Source organism: Saccopteryx leptura, chromosome 2 (assembly GCF_036850995.1).
Source record: "Saccopteryx leptura isolate mSacLep1 chromosome 2, mSacLep1_pri_phased_curated, whole genome shotgun sequence".
NCBI classification, from domain to species: Eukaryota; Metazoa; Chordata; class Mammalia; order Chiroptera; family Emballonuridae; genus Saccopteryx; species Saccopteryx leptura.
In genome coordinates, this window is record NC_089504.1 from 125,632,627 (window position 1) to 125,659,351 (window position 26,725).

At 32.8% G+C, this 26,725-nt stretch overlaps 1 protein-coding gene across 2 annotated transcripts in view; it reads left to right on the forward strand.

Moving 5' to 3' along the window:
• The window catches only part of MGAT4C (MGAT4 family member C), a 489,918-nt gene extending 463,460 nt beyond the window's left edge, over window positions 1-26,458 (forward strand). For both annotated transcript variants that reach the window (XM_066365755.1, XM_066365756.1), the window contains 3 exons: window positions 13,540-13,692; window positions 19,667-19,814; window positions 24,032-26,458. In XM_066365755.1, coding sequence (XP_066221852.1) covers window positions 13,546-13,692; window positions 19,667-19,814; window positions 24,032-25,173 — 1,437 coding nt within the window. In that variant the 5' untranslated portion in view covers window positions 13,540-13,545 and the 3' untranslated portion in view covers window positions 25,174-26,458. The remainder of the gene's footprint in view (window positions 1-13,539; window positions 13,693-19,666; window positions 19,815-24,031) is intronic.
• Window positions 26,459-26,725: the final 267 nt, after the last annotated feature.

Here is a 26,725-nt window from a genome sequence, read left to right on the forward strand (position 1 = left end):
CCTTGGTGACAACCCAAGCCCAAGCAAGGATTTGATATAGTCATAGATGTAGTTCTTCCAGAATTGCATCAGTACATCCTCAGTGTCTTTCTCAGTTGCAGCAATAGCCTAGACATGGTCAGGTGTGAGTATAAATACATTTAGAAACTATATTATTAACTATATGTATAATATGTACTGTGTTAGAGTGTTGTCATTTTGTAGGTGGTGTGCCCCAGGATTTTGTAAATGTAAAAGATGTGCCACGGCTCAAAAAAGGTTGAAAATCACTGGCCTAGAGAAATGTCTTCTTCATGAAGGAGGCTGCAGAAACCGCTATAATTCTTTGGTCTATTAGTTTGATCTAAAGGTGGTGTTTGCGGGGAGAAAGACCACATTGGCATGAAGATCACGAATAAAAGGATGATATCTGGAGCCATTGTCAACAATAAGCAAAATTTGGAGACATATTATTCTCCAAATAGTACATCTCCAGATCATTAACATAAGAATTCAACAGAGCATCTTGGAAGAGGTCATCCATGACCTCTTATTTATCCTTTAGTACAATGACAGTGTGTGCTTATTGATATGCTCGAAGGTCCTGAGGTTCTCACCATGCTGAATCGCACAGAATCTCAATTTGTAGCTGGCAACATTGTCCTCAAGCAAGACTATTATACTGTTCTTAAAATTCTTGAAACCTGGCATTGAATTGTCTTTCAAATGGATGAAAAGCCTTTCAGACATCCCTTTCTTGAATAAGGAGGTTTCATCAATATTGAATAATTGCCCTGGCATGTAATTTTTCCTCTATAATCAACTTATCTAACATTTCCAAAATTTCCTCAACTGCCTTAACATCAGAACTTATAGACTCACCACTCTCTTTCACTATATATAATAAATAATAATTCTTAAATCTTTACAACACCCAGAGCTAGTAGTAAATTAAACATTATAGTTAGGTCTAGACTTTTCTTTCAACATCACAAATAAACTTTTTGCTTTGCCATGATCTTCATGGTATTGAAAGAGATTCACTTCTCTGTCTGGTCTTTAATCCAAATCATTAGATGTTTCTCCAAGTCTGATATAGGTCCTTCTTGAATTTTTGTTAGTCTTAGTGCCTTCACTGAAGCACTTTGTTCTTGTTCTTCAAGAACAAAGTTACAGTGGACTGGGACATACCTGACTGGTGAACAATAACCACCACTGATTTTTCACATTCATCATATTTAACCACTTTTAATTATACTTCCAGGTCAGTCATTCAACTTGACTTCCTACTGACAATACTAGTAGTGGATTTTGTACACTTAGGGGCCATGATCATAAAAACATCATCAGCCTGACCAGGTGGTGTCACAGTGGATAGAGCATTGGACTGGGATGCGGAGGACCCAAGTTCTAGACCCCAAGGTCACCAGCTTGAGCATGGGCTCATCTGGTTTGAGCAAAGCTCACCAGCTTGGACCCAAGGTCACTGGCTCGGACAAGGGGTTACTTCATCTGCTGAAGGACCACGGTCAAGGCATATATGAGAAAGCAATCAATGAACAACTAAAGTGTTGCAATGAAAAACTAATGATTGATGCTTCTCATTTCTCTCCATTCCCATCTGTCTGTCCCTCTCTTTGACTCCCTTTCTCTTTCTCTGAAAAACAAACAAACAAACAGAATCATCAAATCAAATCAGGAACAAGATAAAAGGTCCTGCCTTGTTGGCTCAGTTGTAAAGCCTTGGCCTGGCATGTTGATGTCCTGGGTTTGATTCCCAGTCAGGGCACACAGGGGAAGCAACCATCTGCTTCTCTACCCCTCCCTTTGTTCTTTCTCTCTGTCTTTTCCTCCCACCACCATGGCTCAATTGGCTTGAGTGCATCAGCCCCAGGTGCTGAGCATGGCTCTGTGGAACCTCTGCTTGAGCCATAAAACCAGCTCCATTGCAAGCATGGCCCCAGATGGGCAGAGCATCAGCCCAGACAGGGTTACCAGGAGGATCTCGGTAAGGGCACATGCAGGAATTTGTCTCTCTATCTCCCCTCTTCTCACTTGAAAAAAAAAAGTTAAAATGATGCAATCAAGAGATGTGGTAAACACAAGATATATGAAACTGCTGCCAGCTTAACACTACATGCTGTTTTACAGCAACAATTTTTTTTATAACTAAAAATAGTACATTCTAAAACAATGATAAAATTGTTTCTCAGCCTTTTGGCTAAGATCAAGTGCAGTGAAATAATGATAAAAACTAGAGTAGATACATAAACCAGTAACACAGTTGTTTATTAAAATTAACAAGTATTATATACTGTATGTAATTGTATCAACTATATTGTTATGTGATTGTCAATGCAATAGGTTTGTTTACACCAGCGTCATCACAAATATGAGTAATGTGTTGCACTATGTGGTCACAATAGCTATAACATCACTAGATAATAGAAATTTTTCAGTTCTATTTTAATCTTATGAGACTACTGTCATTTATATAGTTCTTCATTAACTGAAATGTTAAACTACTCATGACTGTATCTCAAACATAAAAGATTTTGCACAGCATTCAAATGAAGCAATCAACAGAATAAAATGGAAATCTATAAATGAGATAAAAATATTTGCAAACCATATATTGAACAAGGCATTAATATGCAAAATATATTAATAATTTATACGGCTCAATAACTTTTATTGTAAAACAAACAACCCAATTAAAAATGAGCTGAGAGGACCTGGCCAGTTGGCTCAGTGGTAGAGTATCAGCCCTGAGCGTGGAAGTCCCAGGTTCAATTTCTGATCAGGACACACAGGAGAAGCGACCATCTGTTCTTTATTCCTCCCCCTTTCTCCTCTCTCTCTGTCCCCTGCCTCTCTCCCCTCTCTTTACCCCTCCCACAACCATGGCTCAAACAGTTTGAGCAAGTTGGCATTAAGGGTTTAAGAATGGCTCCATGACCTTGCCTCAGGTGCTAAAATAGCTTGGTTGCTGAGCAATGGAGTAATGGCTTCAGATGGGCAGAGCATCACTCTGTAGAGGGCTTGTTAGGTGGATCCCAGTTGGGGTGCATGTGGGAGTTTGTCTGTCTGCCTCCGTGCCTCTCCCTTAAAAAAATGAGCAGAGAAACTGAATAGAAATTTCTTCAAAGATATACATAGGTAACGAGTATATGCAAAGATGCTCACCATTGCTGCTCATCAGGGAACATCAGGGAAATGCATATCAAAACACAATGAAATATTATTTGACATCTGTTAGAAAGACTATCATCAAGAAAACAAGAAATATCAAGTTGTGGAGAAAAGTGTACCCTTGTACACTGTTGGTAGGAATGAAAATTGGCTCAGCTACTATGGAAAACAATGTGAAGGTTCTCCTCAAATTAAAAAAAATAAAAAACACTGTTAATATCATATTTGATATATCATCAAAGTTCTTTGAAACCAATTAGTTTTGAGTATTTCTTTTTAAATTTTTGTTTATTTTAAAACAATTCCAACTATGGTAAGATTTATTGTTGATATTATATTTTCTTAGAAATCTCCTGGAAAGTAAAGAGAATATTGCCTTATTATTCTTTGAATAACATAAAATTCATTACAGCTTATAATTAACATGTGAGTTATTAGGCCTTTTTATAAATCATAAAATATACTAACAGCTCTTGATGATCTTGTCTCTCCTATATTTTGAAACATTTTGCTATTCTATTTTCTTAGGGAGTATTTTATAATTATACATAAATTAGTCACAACCATGCAAAAATATATTAAGATAATTCAAAAATGGAAAACGTGACTTCACCTGGGAGGATGACACTGAAATAAAGTTCCACAATAACATATCCTTAACTCTTCATATTGCTTTGTTAAAGTATTGAATCATTTTTTATGTAGGTAAATGGGAATCTGAATACACCATCTTTGTAGTTTGTATTTGTTTTACTTTTATTGAGCCCAGCTAAATATTTATATATATATTTTTTTAACTTTCTGATGATAATACCAAGGAGAAAAATATCAACAGAGGTAGACACTTCATAATTATTAGATGAATCAGATGATAAATGCAAAGAGATAGAGAGTGGGATGATAGTGGTAAAATTCATAGTATAAGAAACTTAGATTAACTACTGAATGAAAAATATATGTATATGGAAAAAAGAAAATAAGGTATTCTCATTAAAAACATCATTCAACGGGGAGAATTTCATCTCATGACATTATGTAACAAGAACCTCACAATTCTATTGTACTAAAACAATATGGAACAGTATTCCTTCAACTTTTATGAGTTTATGCACCAAAATTTACTTGATAAGGTCATTAGTATATAAATGGAGGTGTGCAAATAAAAATAATTGGAAGAAAATAGATGTGATAGACATGGGATTAGTGTTTCTAAATTAAAAAATAAAAATGTGTAGCAATTGTGAATCAAATAAGAAAGTTGTTCTTGTTTCAACAAAATTATGAGCCATTAAAAATCCTAAGAGTCTTGATAGTTCAAATACAAGAGGAAACTGAAGTAATTATAAGCTAGAGCCTATAGAGCCATACTTGAAATATAGAATCAGAATCTGCTAGATGAATATATTCCAGCTTCAGGAATGATGGTTGAAGTGCAGTTTATGAGGCATTGTATAATAGGCACATGCTGTACATTAGATCCTCAGAATTGAATCCTATCTTAAAACTGAAGTTTGTGCCCTTTGACTAACCTCTCTCCTCCTTCTCCCTTACCCTCATCCCTGACAACCACTATTCTACTTCCTGTTATGAATTTGGTTTTCTTATTGTCTACATATTAGTGAGATCATACATTATTTTATTTATGCTTCTCTAAGTGACTTATCTTACATAGTATGATATTCTCAATATCCATTTATGTTTTCCCAATGGCAAAATTTTCTTCCTTTTTTATGGTTAAATAATATTCTTGTATGTGTGTATATGTGTGCGTGTATACACATTGTGTATATCCATAGTATTTTCTTTATTCATTTATCTGTTAATAGATATTTACATTGTTTGATATCTTGGTTATTGTGATAATGCTGCAATAAATACAGAGTTGCAGAAATCTCTTCAAGACAGGGATGGCTTTTTCTGCAAATATATACTCAAAAGTGGAAAAATGCTAGATCATATGGTAGTTTAATTTTAATTTTATTTATTTTGAGAAGCCACCATATTGTACCAGTTTACATCCTATCAGAAGAGCACAATAATACCCTGTTCTCTAGATCCTGTCAATAATTATTTCTAGTTTTTATTTTATTATTTTCATTGAATTTATTAGAATGACATTGGTTAATAAAATTAGGTAGGTTTCAGGTGTACAATTCTTTAATACATCATCTGTAAACTGTATTATGTGTTTTTGATAATAGCCATTCGAAGGAGTGTGAGATAATAGCTCAATGTTGTTTTGATTTGCATTTCTTTAATAATTAAGGATGTTGAGCATCTTTTCACGTACCTGTTGGCCATCTGCATGAATTCTTTAGAAAACTACCTATACCTATTCATAACCTTTGCTCACTTTTAAATTGGATATTGGTTTTTGCTGTTGAGTTTTATGAGTTTTTATATATTTATAATTATTAACCTCTATCCACATATGTTTGCACATATATTCTGCCATTCTTTGCATTGCCTTTTCATTTTGATGATTGTTTCTATTTTGTGCAATAGCTATTTTGTTAAATATACAGGATAGGGCAAATGTAGGTTTACAGTTGTTTGTATGAAAAATAACACAATAAATAATAAATAATAACATAAGAATAAAATATGTTTCATGTACTCACAACTGTAAACCTACTTTTGCCCCTCCCAGTAGTCCACTAGTGATTATTTTTCCTTTTCATTTGTATTTTTGTTGTCACATCCAAAAAATTGTTGCCAAGACCTGTGTAAAAGAAATTATTCCTTATGTTTACTTCTTGGAAATTTATAATCTCATGTCTTACATTAAACTTTTTAATCCATTTTGAGTTAATTTCTTATCAGTGGTATAAGATAGGAGTCCAGTTTCATTCTATTCCATGTAAATATCCAGTTTTCCCAGTTTCATTTATTAAAGAGACTATCTTTCCTTCATCAAATATTCTTGGTGCTACTGTCAAATATTTGTTGATTGTATTATACATGGATTTATTTAGAGATTTTTTATGATGTTCCATTAGTTTATTTGTTTTTATTATAGTGCTGTACTGTTGTGATTACTATAGTTTTGTACTATCGTTTGAAATTAGAAAGTCTGATGCATCTAACAGCTTTGTTCATCTTTCTTAAGATTGTTTTAGTTTGCGGGGTGGAGGGGTCTATTGTGGTTCCACAAGAATTTTAAGATTTGATTTCTATTTCTGTGAAAAATACGACTGCACTTTTGATAGTAATTGGAATCATTCTACTGATAGTTTTGGGCAGTATATGGTAGGTAATTTTATAATATTGATTCTTCAAATCCTTGAACACAGAATATAATTCTATTTGTTTTTGTAAAAAAAGGATTTCTAAAAATAGTTTTTAAAACTTAATGATTTTTAGAGAGAGAGGAAGAGAGAGAGAGAGAGAAACATCAATCTATTTTTGTATGTGCCCTCAGCAACCTTTACATATCAAGACAGTGCTCTAACCAACCAAGCTATCCTGCAAAGACTGTTTGTGCTTTTTTCCATTTCTTTTATCAGTGCCTTGCCCTGCATTTTGAAAACCACAAATTGTCTCCTGACAACAAAGGGGAAAAATCATGGAGCTTATATCTTTTGTTTCTTTTCTCTCAGGGATCATCGCCATGTGTTGCCAGCTGTTCAGTATAGAAAAATACCCATCATCAACTATGAATGATGCACAATTCCTCCTGGAAATTCAGGGGGAAAACTTTAATACTTTTCTTTTTAAATTAGCAACTTTTAGGGTCAGCAGTTTTCTCAGTGAACACATCTAATTGTATCAAATAGGTTTCTTGCCTTTTTTGTTATTGTAATATAATTATAAAGTTCTATTAATTCAATATTTTATTATCAAGTACAGTCATTTTTGATCATTTTCTTAATGGGAACTTTTTTATACCTGCTTTATGTGTTTTTTAGATATACTCTCATTAATCTTTGAGAGTCTCCTTCATTCCATAACAGAAATATAGCCTAATCTGAATCCCTTCCCCCTACCTAAATATAAGCTCATTTAGTTTTCTTCTCAGGAAATTTGTTTGAATGTCAGTATTATTTTCTTTTCTGGATTTGGGTTTCCCTGGATCCAGGTGATTCTATGTATAAAGAGATGAGGAGTTTATTTGGATTATTTGTTTCTTTAATTTGCTTTTTTCTGTGGAGTAGTTTGTTTAATAAATGACACATATTTTTGTCTGTTTTTTAATCTTTTTTCCCTCTGCTTTGGCCTTCTCAGCCAATTCTGTTTGTCCCAGGTATTATTGTTTTCATTTACATGTAAGCTGAAATTTGTGCTATTGTCTTTCTCCTATCTGTGCTGACGGTGTACACAATGGGAGGTTATTTTATTCTGACTGTTCTGAATGAATTTTGGGGAATTATAACTTGAGGGACTAGATATTAGAATTTAGGTGATCACCATAATTCTCTAAGTACTTCTGCATTTCTTTCTTTGTCAACTCTTTGAAATTACATCCTGAGTTTTTGTTGTTTTCTATTTTACATCATGCTGAGTGCACAGAAGTATGTTTCCAAAGCACTATTTCTACACCTCTCTACTATTTGAAATATCATATATTGCCTACCTCCTCATATTGTGTATTTATGTGTTTATTAGGTTAAGTAGATATAATAAAAAATTGTGTTTTCTGCCAAAAATGAAATTACATATGATATAACTTTTATTTCATTCAACTGATAAGTACCACAAATTATTATACCATATATTTGGATAGTGTATTTATAATAACGTATATAAAATATTATATAAAACCTAACAGGTAAACTGTATACCAATAGTGGTTAATGAGCTGACTCTGCAGCGAATTCTAAGATTTAAAAGCAACTGGAATCATCCTTTATAGAGATAGCTCAAGAAAGTCTTATTTTTTTTTCAATTTGTAAAATATGTGTAATATCACTATTGAAGCCTTATCATTGTTATGAAGATTCAAGGTACTCATGCAAAGTATATTGCCCAGCACTTAATAAATATTAAATAAATGTTAATAAATATTTTTTTATCTTTATGTACCAATATATATATTTGAGCTCTGCAGATACATTTGGTAGTCATGCTATTTATAGTTTCTCTATTTGTCTAAAAAGAATAGAAATGGAATTGTTCTCGACTTAGCATTTATATTGAACTTATTTAACTTTTAAAGCATCTTGAGGAATACCACAAAGTGTTATATATATTTTATCTTATTTTCTTGAAAATATTGCTGTTTGTGATTTTGTGTTTATGAAATAAAAGACAGATATATTTTCCAAAAGATGATAAAAATTTTGAAAATTCAAAGTAACTTTTTAAATATTACTGAAATACTACAAGTACCTTTTAATATGTGAAAAACTTTTAAAAGCAAAAGTAAGATAGAAAATTTCTGATAATTCTCCTACATTGTGATAGCAACGGTTAATACTTTATATAATATATTGTTTCCAATTTATTTTATAATATCACTATCTTGAAACTACATAGCTAAACCTTTGCTCACAAATATATAAGGTCTACCAGAAAGTTCTGTCCATTTCTATCACAACAAGTTTCAACACGTAAGCACATGTTTATTTGGCTCATGTGTGCTTCTCTATTTTTATCACTTAATGTATACATACTGACATAGCAAATTAACTAAAACAAAGTTGATTCACATTAATCTTATGTGTGAAGCCATAGTGTACCCATGGCTACTGATAAAGTTCATTTACGCCACTGTAAGTTTTACAAATTTCAACAAGGAAGAAATGCTACAGAAGCATGTCTCTCACATCCACCTTATTCCCTGGACTTAGCACCCTCTGACTATCAGTTGCTTTTGTCCTTACAAAATTTTTTGAAGGGCAAAAAACTCAAAAATGAAGAAGATATCAAACAAGCACTGGTTCAATTTTTCTCATCAAAAGATAAAACATTTTTCAAAAATGGGATATACAAATTGCCCTCACGCTGGCAAGAAATCATTAATAATAATAACAATTATATTATTTAATAAAATTTATTGATGGTAAGAAAAATTTGTATTTTGTTTTATTCGAAAAACGGACAGAACTTTCCGGTAGACCTTATAATTTTTCTATTTGGATATATTTCAAAGTAAAATTATTGAGTCAGAGAGAATATATATAGTATATGCTATTAATACATCTCCCCAAATTAACATTTAAGAATATTGTGTCATTTGTGTATGATCAGATTCTAATTCTTAGAATTTTTGTTAATTTTTAAAATCTAGATTAAAAAATGTTTACAAACAAAATGTTGTTTTCTCTATAGAATAATCCCCATATAACAGAATTTCACTTGGAATGCTTTGGTTCAAAATTTCTATGTATTTTCTTACTGGTAAAAGAAGGTAATAGAAAATATAGACAATAAAATCTTTGCCATTTCTCTAAGAAGTTTTTTTTTTTTTCTGATATATCACCATGGGCAAGGAAAACAAAAATAAATAAATAAATAAATGGGACTGTATCAAACTAAAAAGATTTTGCACAAGAAAGGAAACCATCAACAAAATGAAAGGGCAACCTACTAAATAGAAGAAGATATTTTCCAATGTACATCTGATAAGGAGTTAATATCCAAAAATATATAAAGAACTCATACAACTTAACACCAAAAATAAGAAAAGAAAAAGAAAAACCAATTAAAAAGTGAACAAAGAACCTGATTATATACTTCTCCAAAGAGGGCCAGTGGGGCCTACAGATGGCCAATAGACATATGAAAAGATACTCAACATCACTAAGCATCAGAGAAATGCAAGTTAAAACCACAATGAGATATCACCTCACATCTATCAGAATGGCTATTATCAAGGAATAAATAAACAAGCGTTGGTAAAAATATGAGAAAAAATAAACCCTCATACATTCTTGGTGAGAATGCAGACTGGTGTAGCCACCATAAAAAATATCATGAAGGTTTAGCAAAGAATTAAAAGTGGAACTGTCTAATGACTCAGTGATTCTACTCATGGGTATATATCCCCAAAAACCCAAAACATGAATTTAAAAGAATATATGCACCCCTATGTCCATTGCAATATTATTTACAACAGCCAAGATATGAAATCAACCTTAAGATCCGTTAATAGATGAGTGGATAAAAAGCAGTGGTATATATGTGCAATGGAATATTACTCAACCAAAAAAATTATCAAATATTACCATTTGTGACAGCAAAGATGGACCTAGAGGATATTATGCTACATTAAATAAGTCAGTCAGAGAAAGACAAATACCATACAACTGCATTTACATGTCAAATCTAAAAAGAAATATAAATAACCAAACAAAACAAATTCATAGAGATAGAGAACAGACTGATAGTTGTTAGAGGGGTAAAACAAAACAAATTCATAGAGATAGAGAACAGACTGATAGTTGTTAGAGGGGTAAAGGTTGTGGGATTGAGACAAGAGATGAAGAAGTACAAATTAGTAGTTATCAATAGTCACAACAATGTAAAGTACATCATAGTGAAGATAGTCAATAAAATTGTAATAACTATGTATGGCACCAGCTAGGTACTAAAAATATCAGGGGAAACATTCTGTGAAGTATATAATTGTCTAACTAGTGTGCTACTATACTGTATACCTAAAAATAATAGAAAGTAATACTGAATGTAAACTGCAATTAAAAAATAAAATTTTTTAAAAGACAAAGGTTATAAATAATGGGTCAATAAATACATTTTTGACTGATAAATATAAATTTGAAAGTTACATTATTCTAGAAATGGCATTATAAAACAGAAGAAAAGATAGATGATTTAATCTATTTTGAGGTATACAATATTAGTATTTACCAATATCTAGTTCTTTTTCATTTCTGGTTATATATGATATTACACTTCCTCACACTCTTGAAGTTAGAAGTGGTGATGTGACCAATAGTTATGGTCAATGATCTGTGAACAGAAGAACATCAGCTCTCCACACAAAATAAAATAAAATAAAATAAAATACTTCCACTACCTCATATAAGACACAAAGTAAAATTCCAGGTGTATTAAAAATCTATCAATAAAAACAAACCCAGAAGAAAATAAAGGAGACTTTTCATGCAACATCAAAAAAAAAGTTGGATTTTTAAAACATTGTCCAAAACAACCCAACATTCTTGAATTAAATTTGAATTAAAACATCATACTAAAATACTTGCAGAAAATATTTAGGTATTTTTCAGTATAAACAATATAAAATATGATTTATACATATATTTAAAACTCTTACACATTAACCAAAAAAACAATGGCTAAAATAAATGGACCATAATTCTCATAATATTTTTTAGAATTCTTCTCCACTTCTATTAAGCCTTTCTCCCAATTCCTAATATTCTTTCTTATAATTTGCAAAGGCCCATAAATTCTTTCTTGCATTAATTCATCAGAGACATTGCTTTACAGCTATGTCCTAGTGTCCTAAGGCTTTGAGGTACAGGCTTTTTTCATCCTGAAGTTCTTTATGCACATTAATACTACATTCTGAAGATGAACCCAGGGAAACCCAGTGCACAAGTCCAAGAGGTATAATTCCCAGGCTTTACTTAATTTTAAGACGAATGATTCAACTAGTCTTTTTATTATTTCAGATACGTTTATACTTTTAATTTATTTTTTTCTTGTGCATTTGTATTTATTGGAACCCAGAGGGTGGGTCAGTGGTTGGTTGTACCCCACCCAGGGTCCTGTCCATTCTAATCTTCCTGGGATAGCTTTGGGAGCTCTTTCTTTTTCTTGGAGCTGTTACCACTCTAGCAACCTGCAGCATCTTCAGGTCCACCACAGAGTGGCTCCTGCTTTGAAGAGACTTTCCTCTTTTACCTGCCTTTTCAGCATCACTACTCAGTTTCTCTTTGGGGAATGATGTCTCCTTTTGGGAAGATTTCCACTGCCAATTGTCTCCTCAAGATTACTAGTAACCTGCTCCTCCTTGGAAAATGATATGTTTTTTCTTGTGTTCGGGTCAAGAGACAGATGGGTCTTCTATTCCATTGTCCTGAGGAGTCTCCTGGAACTTTTGCTTTTTTCCACTTCAGGGTTTTTCCCTTGTGTCTTTGCACTCCACTGGCCTACTTTCTGAAGATGCAAGGGCAATTGCAGCCCGCCTTTCTTCCCCTTTTCACCTGTTTCTCTAGCATCCTGACATCTCAGCAGCCTCTCCGTCTGCCTGAAGTGGCCTCCTTCGTGGCTACCAGATTCTTTCCTGGAACCTCTCCGGTCTCAGAGAAGGATAGCTGCTGCTCCACTTTGTACTTTTCAAAAAACGGTCATTAATCTAAATGCATCTATGATTTGGAGGATATCACAAAACATAGAAGAGCGAAAGTGAAAAATATTAGATCTTTCCTAGCGTGCTGATTTTAATTTTGCCTTTTTGCAGCCTCTGAATAGGTTAAGCAAGTCAATGTGGATGTGATGCTCTAGGATCTATTCTGATTTAATGAGAATTGTTGAAAAAATAAACAACAAAAAATTGTAACTTAGACATTCTCAAATATATGTTTGGACTTAAGCCCCAAACTGTAGAGATCCTGAATAGGTTAGCATAGAATAGGGGCACAGTTCAGTGCCCTGAGGCAAAAGTCACAGTGGCCAAACTGACAACCATACTGAATACAGAGCTTGCTAAACACAGAGTGAATGGGTTAATAACTATTATTGACAGGGACACTGTTAACCCCTGGAGTCAGCATGCTCCTTGCCCTCCCCCTAATGCCCTGAGAACTTCCTTTTTTCCTTTATTTGGAGTTGTTTCTGCTAAAACAATATCCGAGCAAGACTGTGGTCAGGACTTCCTCTGGATCCTCTGCAAGAGATCAGGCTGGTAGCCTCCCTCGGTGCAGCTCATCTGGCCTCCACGTAGTCATTGCCTTCACGACACAAAGCCTTAACTCCTTTGTGCTCTCTTTCTTTCCTCCAGATTCCCCCACCATCTGCAACGGATATTAGTCCCAAACTTCTCTGGTTTCTTTCCTTTTTATTACCTCATATTATCAGGTGGGAGATAGTACTGTACACCTATATCTCACTGATAAAAGTTGACATATCTTTTTTCTCTTTTACTTTTGTTCTGTTTTACATTAAAGGCATATCTTTTCTTACATTATTGTTACCAATACTTGTTTGTTCAGAAATATCTGAAATTTCAGTTTGATTTGCTCCACATCAATATAAACCTCTTCATTGACCTTCTGCTGGTGTTTTAATAATCTGTGCCAACCTTATGTGTGAAACTGGAAACAATTTAACTTCAGACATGGGAACAGTGAGAATTTATAAAGGCTTAGCTCTTGCTATATATGAGGAAGAAATATTTTCATTTAAATTAATTGTTAGTAATTATGTACCTCTTTTCAACAGGAAAGAATGTTTAAATTTCATCAGGTGAAACGTATTTTTGAAATACTGGATAAAATGAGATGCCTGCGGAAACGTTCTACAGTGTCATTCTTGGGAGTTCTTGTAATTTTTCTTCTATTTATGAACTTGTACATTGAAGATAGTTATGTTCTGGTAAGTTTTGGAGGTTAATTTTGTTCTTGTTGTTGTTTAAAATAAGCCCTAAATTAAACTAGGCTTAGTTCATTGTTTACCTAACTTCAATTCCAGACTATTGGAAGAGACTTAGTTTGAGTAAAATTATAACATACATATTTTCTATCTACTTATTTTTTGTATTCATTTTATATTACCAGTTTCATAATTGTTTTAAATTATGTTGCCTTATTTTCTTTAATGCCATATATATATATAAGTATATATGTAGATTCAATATGCATATTTATTTACAAGTAAGTTAGCTATCATCATAGTGCTGAATTAATATTGGGTAAAACTATTTCAATATTTAGGCTTTACTTTAAAACATATAGAACAAGCAAATTTTGCTTAATGGTTTTATACCTTACTTTCTCTGCTTTTTCATATTATGCATTTATAAAATTTTATTGTCTAACTAAGGACATTAATTGTGCTTTTTTTCTAAGAAGTAATATTTTATTATAATATGTGACAAAGCATTTAGATTTTGAATACCCCTAAAAGGCTATCATGTTATGTGTTTATATTCACTGAAAAGTAATATAGAACCTCAAAAACCCAAGATATCTTGATGTAAAATTATACAATAGTTTATAAATGATAAAATTGGTATGTGATATATAAATTGATTTTAAGTGAATTATAGAAATATTCAAAAGGACTTACTCTGGCCAGTTGTGAGAACTTAAATTGTTTATTGTTGTTTTGTAATTTTCACATCATTTCACATGTTATGAGAATAACATGGACATTATTGCTTATTTTTTTTATCTGAGCTGAGCTTAAGATACCGGGAAAACTCCTAATCTTTACGTTATCACTTCTGGTCACATATTTCAAAAAATCAAAGGCTGTATAGAAAGCTGAAAAGTACCCTTCATCATGCAAATATATGCTGGAAGTTTGAATTAATACCTTAACAAGAGATAATTTGACAATAACCACAAAGAGAATTTCCTAATAAAATGCATTATTTTATTAATTAAACATGATTTATTAACTACCTACTATTTTCCAGGTATTATTCCATATCCTATGAGGCAACCATATGATCTTGGTCATTTGGTTGTAAAACACTTGCTTCTTTTAACGTTTGTCTTTGATGGTGAAATTCTGCCAGATTCCTATTACTGACTCTGCCTTAGGCCTTTTATCTACAGGCCTTACTCTTGTGGACCCTTCATTCTACCATTCACAGTCAATTCACAATGGCAAAAGTCACCACAGATTAATATAATTTAACTGGGCATTATTTGGATTAAAAAAATAGCACTGGACAAACTTACTAATGATATACAATACATTTTGGATTTTATCTAATCTGATTATGAAATTTAAGAACAATAGAGCAAGGCCCATGTGATCCAGCAAGTTTTTGATAGAATTAAAGATCATAAATTAACTAGAGGTGCTCTTGACTAATGATTTAATTTTGTAAAAATATTTATGTTTTTGTTTGTTTATTTTGTTGGGTTTTTTTTTTTTTTGTGGCAGAAACAGAGAGAGTCAGAGAGAGGGACAGATACAGACAGACAGACAGGAGGGAAGAGAGATGAGAAACATCAATTCTTCGTTGCGGCTCCTTAGTTGTTCGATTGCTTTCTCATATGTGCCTTGACCATGGGGCTACAGCAGACTGAGTGACCCTTTGCTCAAGCCAGTGACCTTGGGTCCAAGCTGATGAGCCTTGCTCAAACCAGATGAGTCCGTGCTCAAGCTGGCGACCTCAGGGTCTCAAACCTGGGTCCTCCACATCACAGTGCGACACTCTATCCATTGCACCACCGCCTGGGCAGGCAAAAAAATTTATGTTTTGTACCTGTGTCTACTGGTAGAAGGAAATCACATTTGCTAAATCGAAAGAAGGGTATTGGCAGGATGCTTGTATTCAATTATTTGCCACATTTATGAGACACTTTCAAGTACAATTGTAATGTTTCACTTGAAACAGACAAAAAATCATTGTGTACAACACACATTTTTATCTCTTTTTGGAATAAAACCTCTTTAAATTCATTACAAAATATATAAGATATAATAGACTATATATCAATAAGATCAAATACTATTGCCCTGTTTTGTAAATTTTTACATATTCCTATCTAAACATAGATCTAGGCACCTAATATAAAAAGTATGATTTAATGAAGTAGCTCATACTAACGAACAGTTTCTCAATGAATTTTTCTCTGGCTATATTTAGCATATAACTATCTAGTCAAATTTGCAAATTAGCCCAGGTATAGAGAAGAAATTACTTCTTAGTTTTAAAATCTGAAATTACTTTTACTTATATGAAGTTAGAAAAAGTGGGTTAAAATATTATTAAATATGAGAACATCTATTTCTGAAAATTTAATGAGAGTATTTTTGTCAATTTTTCCTGTTTTATAGATGATATTCTCGACCTAATTTATATTTTGAGCTAAATTTTATAGCAATGCTTAATGTGTATAAATGAAACATTTTTAAATCATTAATGCAAAATTACATTAAAATTGTTCTTTCGAAAATGTTTAATATTGATGAAAAAATTGATCCCCTACTAGAATATAATGCATTGTTCATTTAACAATTTTTCCTGTTGACCCTTTTATCTGTGTTTATTTCATTTTTCATAAAATTATATGGATAGATTTTCTTTCTTGACTCTAAAATTCCACAATGTGTGCAATTTTCTAAGCTTAGACATTAGTTGGCCTTTCTTTCTTTCTTTCTTTCTTTCTTTCTTTCTTTCTTTCTTTCTTTCATTTCAGGAAAAATAATTGTTATACTTCAGAGAAATCAGATAACCAGAAGTGGTAAAGTGTCTGGAGTTACTTAGCAAATCCTATTCTTCTCTTTTTGCTAGAAAATTCATTGGTGGCCTGAAATTCTGGGCTTATTACAGTTTAGTGTGTGCTTAGATATTCTGGACATATATGCCTGTCAGTGGGAAAGGAAGCTGGGCTGAGTATGAGACAAATAGTATTACAAGGCAAACTGAGTAGAAGAGATACTGCATGCCCCATCGACTTAGCCTCTGGGCTTGAGCATCTTCAAAGTAGCCACTAGGGTATATATTTAGTCTGTAGGTAGTCCATTGAATTGTATTGCCATCCAGGAAATGATTGTCATAAAGCTTTGTCTTATTACTGAGAAATACACTATTGCATATAGCTATAGAATAAAAGGTATATATCCAGGAAGAGCTTGGCAGTTCAGGTATATGCCCCTGGAAAGCAGCCAACCGGCTAAGATGAAAATTACATTATGTATTTATGCTGATAAATGTAAGCCTTATTCTTGAAAATTTTGTATAAGTTCCATTTTATTTTATCATCTGTTATGTCCTTCAATCAGGATAAAGGTATTTTATCTTATCACAGAAAAAAAATTGAATTTTTATGTGTTGAAGAAAGAGTTGTTAAAGTGATATTCAATATCTGGCATTTCCTTTAGAATGTGACATCATCTGGGAACAGAATGATAAAATGAATTCAATATTGTGACTACTGTAATTTTTATAGCTATATCTTCTAGACCCTATTAATTAGAGACATGTTATATTGCTATTAAAGCAGCTAATGCTAAACTGAGTCCCAATTATTTCTGGCAACCTAAATTGTTTTTTCAGCGAGAGAAAGAAAAAGAGAGAAGAAAGGAGAGCATGAGAAGCATCAACTTGTAATTGTGGCACTATAGTTGTTCATTGATTGGTTCTCACAGGTACCTTTACCAGAGGGCTCCAGCTTGACCAGTGACCCCTTGCTCAAGCCAGTGACCTTGGGCTCAAGTCAGTGACCTTGGGTTTCAAGCCAGTGACCTTTGGGCTCACACTAGCGACTTCAGGATCATGTTGATGATCCCATGACCCAGCACTCAAGCTGGTAAGCCTGCACTCAAGCCTGCGACCTTGAGGTTTCAAACCTAGGAACTCAGTGTCCCAGGTTGTTGTTCTATCTCTTAAGCCATCACCAGTCAGGCCTAGATTTGTTCATTTTTAAAACATTGATATTTTATAATTTCTCAGAAAGACAATAATAGAAATATTTAAATGTAAAAAATTAAAAATAATCAGATTCAATGTGTATTCAGTTAGTTTTTATGAGAAATATAGCATGCAAGGTTTAATTTCATATATTTTGAAACTGTGTAACATACAGATAGCAAATACATTATAAATCTTGTAAAAGACCAAACTATTTTTTTGTCCAAATTACCAAAGCAGTATAAAATATAGAAATACAGGTTAAAAACCTAATAGAAGTTCATAAACAGAACTGAATATACAGAAAAGATAATTAGAGTAAATCTTGATTTAGCAAGAACCAAATTAAAAGCTTGTCCCTATCATGGTCTGTAATTCTCAACTTTAATCTTAAACAAATTTCAGTCTGGCCATATATTAAAAATTTGATTAGTCACCTTTTTCATTGCCATTTGAATTTGACACAAAGCCATAAATGTTCCAATGGAGGTACAGTTTGAAGTGTTACTAATCCTTTAGAACAAGAGTTTAATTAAAGTTTATTGACCACAGCAAAATAATGAGAACCTAATTTATTTAATGCATTTGCTTTCTCTTCAATGGTTTTCACATGCCTAACCTGCCATTCTACATTGAATAATCAAAATAGAACTACATCACACCACACAGTACAGTAGACAGCTTGAAAAAAACACCAATTTTTTTTTCTAATTAGGTTGCCCTCCAAAATATTCTATGTGTAATAAGCCATATACAAAAGCCAAGGAAGTCATTTTGTTAATAATGTATATGCAATAGAGGCCTGATCAAATGGTGATTGGATAATCAAAATATCAATTCCACTTATGTCAAAGAAGGGAGAAAATAGTAAAACAATTAATGGTTAACAGGATACATTTTAGCTGAGTATGAATAAATTTTCTTGAATATAAATATTCTGGAAGATTGAATGGCGTAAGACCATTACCAAATAGATAATAGGGAACTTAAATATAAAAGGATCAGACTTTTCACCTCCAACAGAATTTCACACACACTCATGTGTGTGCACACACACACACGAGCAACAAGCAAACATATGGAAAAGACAAATGCAAGAGCTGAAGACATTTCCTTGACTTGGTACAAATACATTCTAATTGAGGTCTCAATGAGTTTTGAATAGAACACTCTCATATCAGAACAGACGTTCTCAACAGCCTTCAATCATAGTGACCGAATAAGTTACTAAGTAAAACTTCTTGATTAATAAATTATACAAAATCTATTATATCTAGTACTAAATCTTCTTTATTATTCCTAAAATTTCCCATCAGAAATAATGTGTGATATTTTATGAGACAATGGTTGAAAAAGAGTAAATAGCTTAATATGAATCTAAAATGAGGAATTTAGTGGCAATTACTTTTACATGAAACTGTAAAATATATTAATATCAAATTTTAAGATCCTGGAATTAGCCTGACCTATGATAAAGCATCAATCTGGAATGCTGAGGTTGCCTGTTTGAAACCCTGGGCTTACCTGGTCAAGGCACATATGAGAGATGATGCTTTCTGCTCCTCCCTCACTTCTCTCTCTCTCTCTCTCTCTCTCTCTTGCTCCCCTCTCTAAAAATATAAATGAAAATATAAAAAAAATCCTGGAATTATTTTGAAGTATTTGAATTTTACCATGGAGTCAGTGAGAATTTTTGATAGTTATTTTTTTATAAAGATACTACCATTATTGATGTATGCTATCAAAAAGCAAATGTAACTATAGTATAAAGAGTAGAATAGAGAGAGCCTGGAGCAGAGACTCTAAGTAGGAATCCAGGTGAAAGATAATGATCTCCAGCGATGCCAGTAATTAAGGTGTAAATGATATGCATATTATATATCAGACCCATATATTTATTGTATAAGAAGAAACTTTTTTCAATTCATGATCATCTATTATTCGTTTAGTATCTCTGCTTCTTTTTTTGGCATCCAGGAAGGAGATAAACAACTTATAAGGGAAACATCCACACATCAACTGAATTCAGAACGTTATGTGCATACTTTCAAAGATTTATCTAATTTCTCAGGAGCCATCAATGTTACCTACCGCTATTTAGCTTCCACTCCTTCACAAAGAAAGAGTAAGTATTCCAACACTTTTAAATCTAGAACACATAAAATACTTTGTTTAAAAATAATGATTTGTTTTATTTGTAAAGCAATAAAAGTTTATAGGGTTTACTAATATAATTTACTTTGGTAAAATAGACTGCTTACAAAAATTAGGGGATCAGGGAACATGCAGATACTCCAGTACTTTCTGCCTTTTGTATAGCACATTCTCACCAATGAAATATGTTGGAATCCATGGGAGTCCGAAAAGACCAGAGTAACAGGCTTTATTGAAAGGAAAAAAGGAACCCTGCTGGGCACTTCTCTGGAGAGAAGAGCACCAGTACAAGCTAGGGGGATGAATTTTATAGGGTAAGGGAGAGTCTTGAGCAAGTGGGTGTTGAATTAAAAGTCTGGTATGTCCGGAATGCTCCTCCTTGGGGCGGCTTACCAGCTTCTTGGAATTCCTCTGTCTCAGGGGTGATAGTCCAGTAAGTAATTGTGAGGTCTGACAGATAGGCAGAACATCAAAAGGGCAGTTTGGAATTCATGTATCTATCAAAATAAAAGTTAGTTTTGCATCTCATTTGCATAATCAACCAACTTTCTTTGCCTTGTTTGCTTTTCTGATGTTCTTGTTTAATAAAAGAAATTCAAATGCTTCTTTTTTTAATCACATCATATTTATTTTGAAATATTCCCTAATTTTTGTGAGCAGTATATTTAAGTGTTTCTTCACAGATTACAATTATTCAGTGGTACAATTATATTAAAAAATTTATAATGTCTTACTATAAAATTAACATTTTGACAGTTTGTTGTAGGATCATGTAGAGAAACTAAAAAAATATTTGTTTATTTAGACATTTTAATTCTCTTTGTTATCATTTAGTATTTATTGAATTTTTTGAGATGACATTGGTTTACAAAACCATACAGGTTTCAAGTGTACAACTCAACAAGACATCACTTGCACACACCATTAGCCAAATTTTAAATCTTTATTTTAAATTTTAAGTTGTCCTTTCAAAATAGCCCCATATTGACACATTTTCAAAGTTTCAATGGTTTGGTTTGTCTAACTTGCCACCAGCATTAAATTAGTGAAAAAGTCATTGTATCTGGTTTCCTAAGGTACTTTAATAATTTATCACAAACTAGGAGGTTTAAAACAATAAAAATTTATTCTTTCACAGCTGTGGAGACCAGAAGTCTGAAATCACACTCTAGGGGAGGTCTTGGGAAAAATTCTTTTTTATTTTATTTATTTATTTATTTTTATTTTTCCAAAGTTGGAAACGGGGAGGCAGTCAGACAGACTCCCGCCTGTGCCCCACTGGGATCCACCCGGCATGCCCACCAGGGGGTGATTCTCTGCCCATCTTGGGGCCTCACTCTGCCACAATCAGAGCCATTCTATCGCCTGAGGCAGAGGTCATGGAGCCATCCTCAGTGCCCGGGCAAACATTGCTCCAATGGAGCCTCGGCTGCAGGAGGGGAAGAGAGAGACAGAGAGGAAAGAGAGGGGGAGGGGTGGAGAAGCAGATGGGCGCTTCTCCTGTGTGCCCTGGCTGGGAATCGAACCCGGGACTCCTGCATGCCAGGCCGATGCTCTACCACTGAGCCAACCAGCCAGGGCTGGGGAAAATTCTTTTTTTGCCTCTTCCAGGTTCTGATCACTCTTGGCATTCTTTGGTTTCTGGTCACATGATCACAATCCCTGTCTTTATCTTCATGTGGCCTTCCTTCTTTTCTCTGTCTCTGTCCTCTCCTCTTATAAAGACACTAGTCATTAAATTTGGGACCACTCGAAAATCAATTTAAGTTCAACACAATATCCTTAACTAATTACATCTGCAAAGACTCTACTTCCAGATAAGGTCACACTCTGTGGTTTCAAATAGACATGAATTTTTAGAGGAAATTATTCAACCTACTACAGGCAGTTTGAATCCATGAAGTAACATACTATATATTACTGATTTTAAAATACCATATGTTACAGAAAGCATCATGATCTAATTACTGTACCACCAAGAAAATATAAATATTTATTAGTTTTAATTGTGAGATGCCATCAATTGTAATATGCAACCTGATTTTTAAATATTTCTATATGAAAAAATATGAATTTTAGAATCAATGAAATACAGTGATATCATTAACTTCTTTATAGATTATGTGAACACCACAAAAATTCAGTTTCCTGTTAGGAAGTGTTTATGCAAGTGAATTTGTGATCACCAGGTTGAGGAAACTGTAACTTTGTTCAGGTTTCTTTAGGTCTTTTTTTCATTCTACCATTTCAAATATCTACTGCTCCTAATCTTCTAATTGCATAAGACTGCCACTATCTTTTTTTAATCTACATCTGTTCACCTTTATTCAAACATTACTCATTTCCCTTTTTCATGCTAAGTTTGCTAATGTATATTGGTACAGAAGCCAACTGCTTTATACTAAGAAGCAATATGAAACAAAGGATAAGAGCAAGACATTTTGGATCTTTCCATCACACTACCTATGAGGCATGAAACTTTCTCCACATTACCTAATCTCACAGTGATTTAGTTTCCTCATCTATAATGCAGTGATGATGCTCACAAGCTATCCTAAAAGACTTAATGAATATTAAGATACAAGTTACGAGTAAAATGCATATTTTCTGCTTTTTATGTGGAAAGTATTCTGTCAGTGATGCCATTATTGAGCACTAATGAAGGCTGGTGGCTTCAGTTTAATTGTTTAATAATGTTTTCAGTTTTCAGAAGTTAGTGTTGTGAGTCAGGTATTTAAAAAATGTATAAACCTCTACCTGTATGACAGACTAGTAATAAGAATTTTTCTTGGAAAAGCTTTTTAAATGTTGCATATTTCATTTTATGTAAGTGTCTATATTTAAACTGTGATCTTGGTAAGACAAACAAACAAACAAACAAAATAAAACATTACTCTCCAAATGGTGGTTCTGAAATTTTATTTAGTTATTAGTCATGGTAAAAATGAGAACTTTAAAGAGTGAAAATATTTCAATAGAGAGACATCTAACACTTCTCAGATGCAAACTGCCACTTCACCAGGTTTTATTTTATTACTTAAAAATATCTGGTTTCTAATTTTATGCTTTAGTAGCTGAATAAAAATTTTTCAGATATAATTAACATAAAAAGTATTTTAAAATAAACAATAATATTCATGAATTAGAACAATGTGCCATACGTACATTTGAACAATAATGCAATTTTTCAATTTGAGTTTATGATACTGTTTGCACTCTAGTTAACTTCCTAGATAAATTTCAAAATAAAGTTTTGAAGGCCAATTAGAAATCCTTCTGATAAAAGATAATGATAGTGATCAAAGAAAAAAAAAGATGACATCTTTCTATGAAAATTTTAAGACAAAAGAATAAGATACTCCTAAATTTCTTTTTCATAATTTAAGATTAGTTTGTCATTCTTAACTGTAAATTTCCTCCTTCTTTTCCAGGTTTTTATTTCTTTTTCTGGTGACAGAGAGCGTGAGAGGAACATATAGGGACAGACAGACAGGAAGAGAGAGAGATAAGAAGCACCAAGTCTTCACTGTGGCACCTTAGTTGTTCATTGATTGCTTTCTCATATGTGCCTTGTCCAGGGAGATACAGCACAGAGAGTGACCCTTGCTCAAGCCAGTGATCTTGAGCTTCAAGCTAGTAACCTGTGGTCTCAAGCTAGTGACCATGGGGTCATGTCTATGATCCCACGCTCAAGCCAGTGTCCTCATGCTCAAATTGATGAGCTCGCACTCAAGCCAGTGACCTAGGTGTTTCGAACCTGGATCCTCTGCATCCCAGCTCAATGCTCTATCCACTGTGCTACCACTTGGTCAGGATCCATGTTTTTTTTTTAATAACATGAGTTTTATATAAATATCTTTTTTAATGGGTATAGATGACAACATAAAGCTGCAGAACACTTTAAACCATATTTTTCATTTCACAAACAAATGTTTATAGCAATAGACCTTATAAATCGTGTTTAAGATTCAATTTTTTATAGAAAACATCAATTATGTATACATTACTATAGCTTTTATGTGTTTAGAATAATATTTAAGTCACGAAATGCTCTATACATAATCATTCACTAGATTTACTTAATATAGTAGCAGACTTAAGGGAGAGAGAACATTTTGTGTCTTTGTTTATGTTATTCAAAACCTATTTTACATTCAATTTATCATCTTCCTTAATTCTTTTGTTCAGGGTTTCTTACAATTGGACTTTCATCAGTGAAGCGAAAAAAAGGAAACTATTTACTTGAGACAATAAAGTCAATTTTTGAGCAATCCAGCTATGAAGAGCTGAAGGAAATCTCAGTGGTGGTTCACCTAGCAGACTTTAATTCATCCTGGCGTGAGGTTGTGGTCCAGGATATCACACAGAAATTTGCTCACCATATTATTGCAGGAAGATTAGTAGTTATACATGCTCCAGAAGAATACTACCCAATTCTGGATGGCCTTAAAAGAAACTACAACGATCCAGAAGACAGAGTCAAATTTCGTTCCAAGCAAAATGTAGATTATGCTTTTCTGCTTAATTTTTGTGCCAATACTTCAGACTATTATGTAATGCTTGAAGACGATGTTCGATGTTCAAAAAATTTCTTAACTGCCATCAAGAAAGTGATTTCATCTCTAGAAGGAACTTACTGGGTAACTCTTGAATTTTCTAAGCTTGGCTACATTGGAAAACTTTATCACTCACATGATCTCCCTCGTTTGGCACATTTTTTATTAATGTTTTATCAAGAAATGCCTTGTGATTGGCTATTGACTCATTTTCGGGGTCTGTTGGCTCAGAAAAATGTGATTCGTTTTAAACCTTCTCTCTTTCAGCACATGGGTTACTACTCGTCATATAAAGGGGCAGAGAATAAGCTGAAGGATGATGATTTTGAAGAGGAATTATTTGACATTCCTGATAATCCTCCTGCAAGTCTGTATACCAACATGAATGTTTTTGAAAATTATGAAGCAAGCAAGGCCTATAGTAGTGTTGATGAGTACTTTTGGGGAAAACCGCCCTCAACAGGAGACATTTTTGTGATTGTTTTTGAACATTCAAATGTAATTAAGAAAATTAAAGTGAGTACTGGAACGGAAGATCGACAAAATGACATTTTACATCATGGCGCCTTAGATGTTGGAAAAAATGTTATACTTATCAAACAAAGTAGACAATGTGATACTTACATAAGACTAGGAGAATTCAAAAATGGAAACTTTGAAATGACAGATGTGAATCAAAAAATTCCATTTGATATAAAGTGTATAAGGATATACGTGACCAAAACACAAAAAGAATGGCTGATTATTAGGAGTATTAGCATTTGGACTTCTTAGCCAATTCAATCAGTATGTCCAGTCACTGAAACAGGTATTCCTGTTTCTTTTTTTGTTACCTTCCTCTTTTGCTACCTTTGTCCTTCGTGGTAAAGCTACAGATGGGATATTTTTAAAAGAAAAGTTAGTCACCTTGGCAGCTTTGATTTACTCATTGTCATTATAATCACTGAACTCTAGTATACACTTGTATTTATTTCAACTTTTGAAGTTAAATATAAGTTTACAGTTAATGTAATTTTCATTTATATTTTAATGTTATCATGTTAGTATTAAACTTAACTGAATGTCAAAAAGGTGGCTGAAGAACTTATAAAAAGAAAATTTTATTTACTGGAAGATAAGTCTTGAAAAACAGTTGCCAACTGTATAAAATTCATTAAGAATTGATCATTTATATCATCAGATAGCCTTTATTAAGGATCTGTGTGACTATACAGTAGGTTAAAATGATAATCTGTCCTTTTTTTTGTAAACTTAGGTTTCCATAGACTCTCATACATCTACAATGAATACCTCCTCATTAAAATAATGTCTTTACAATGGAATTTTGTGTGTAGGTGGGGCTATAGGAAGAAAAGAATATTTAAAAAATCTCTTCCCTTATTATTTATATAAAAGAAAGTATTGGTCCTTGTATAGAAACACTTAATTGAGCAACTATTATAAAAAAATACATTTTCAGTAGGAGGCAGTCTTTTTCTAGTTTCCCTTTTGCATCAAAATGAATAGTTATGCTCAATATTTTTAGGTTATATTGGGTACCTGTATTTAATAAAAAAAAAAAATAAAGAAGGCCTAGTTCATTCTTATAAACATTTTCGGTATATACAAAAAATTTTTGAAATTGATTTTATATGTTTTGTATTAAAAATTGTGTAATTGGAATCATTGTGATTTATCATATATATTTTTTGGAGTTTAAATGGACGTTCTTATAAAGAAGAAAAGTAAGAAACATAGACATCTGTTGACTTTTCTACACTCAGCTAATTCATAGCAAATCAGAATGAGAGAAGAGATGAAGTTCTTACATCTAGATAATGCCCTTCTCCTTGTATAGTGATTGCTCCTGACACAATGTATGCTTTCTGTTCTCTGATATATCAGTCTCAAGACAATAAGTTACTTCATCTGGAAATAGTTGGTATAATTTTTCCATTAATCCTATTAACATTCTGTAGAGTAATACTAAAGTGTCCTAAATTATGTTTTTGTGGTATATGTACCTAAATGGTAAGCAAACCTGACTAAAATTTATTATAAATATAGACAATTGTGAATACACCATTTGTCCATCAAATCAGTTTAGGAAACCTTAGTGCATCCTAAAAACATTGTTTTTCAGAATGTCCTGAGCTTGTCTCATCCTTTCAGTTTTTGATAAACAGTAAAGATGAAAAGTTTTATGATAAAAAGGAATGAAGAGTACTTTGTGTTTATCGAGTTGCTCAAATATATGTTTAAAGAGATGGATATGTGTGCATATATATATGTGTGTGTGTGTAAAGATTAGATTTGTGATACTGAAAAGTAAAGAGAAATCTTTCTT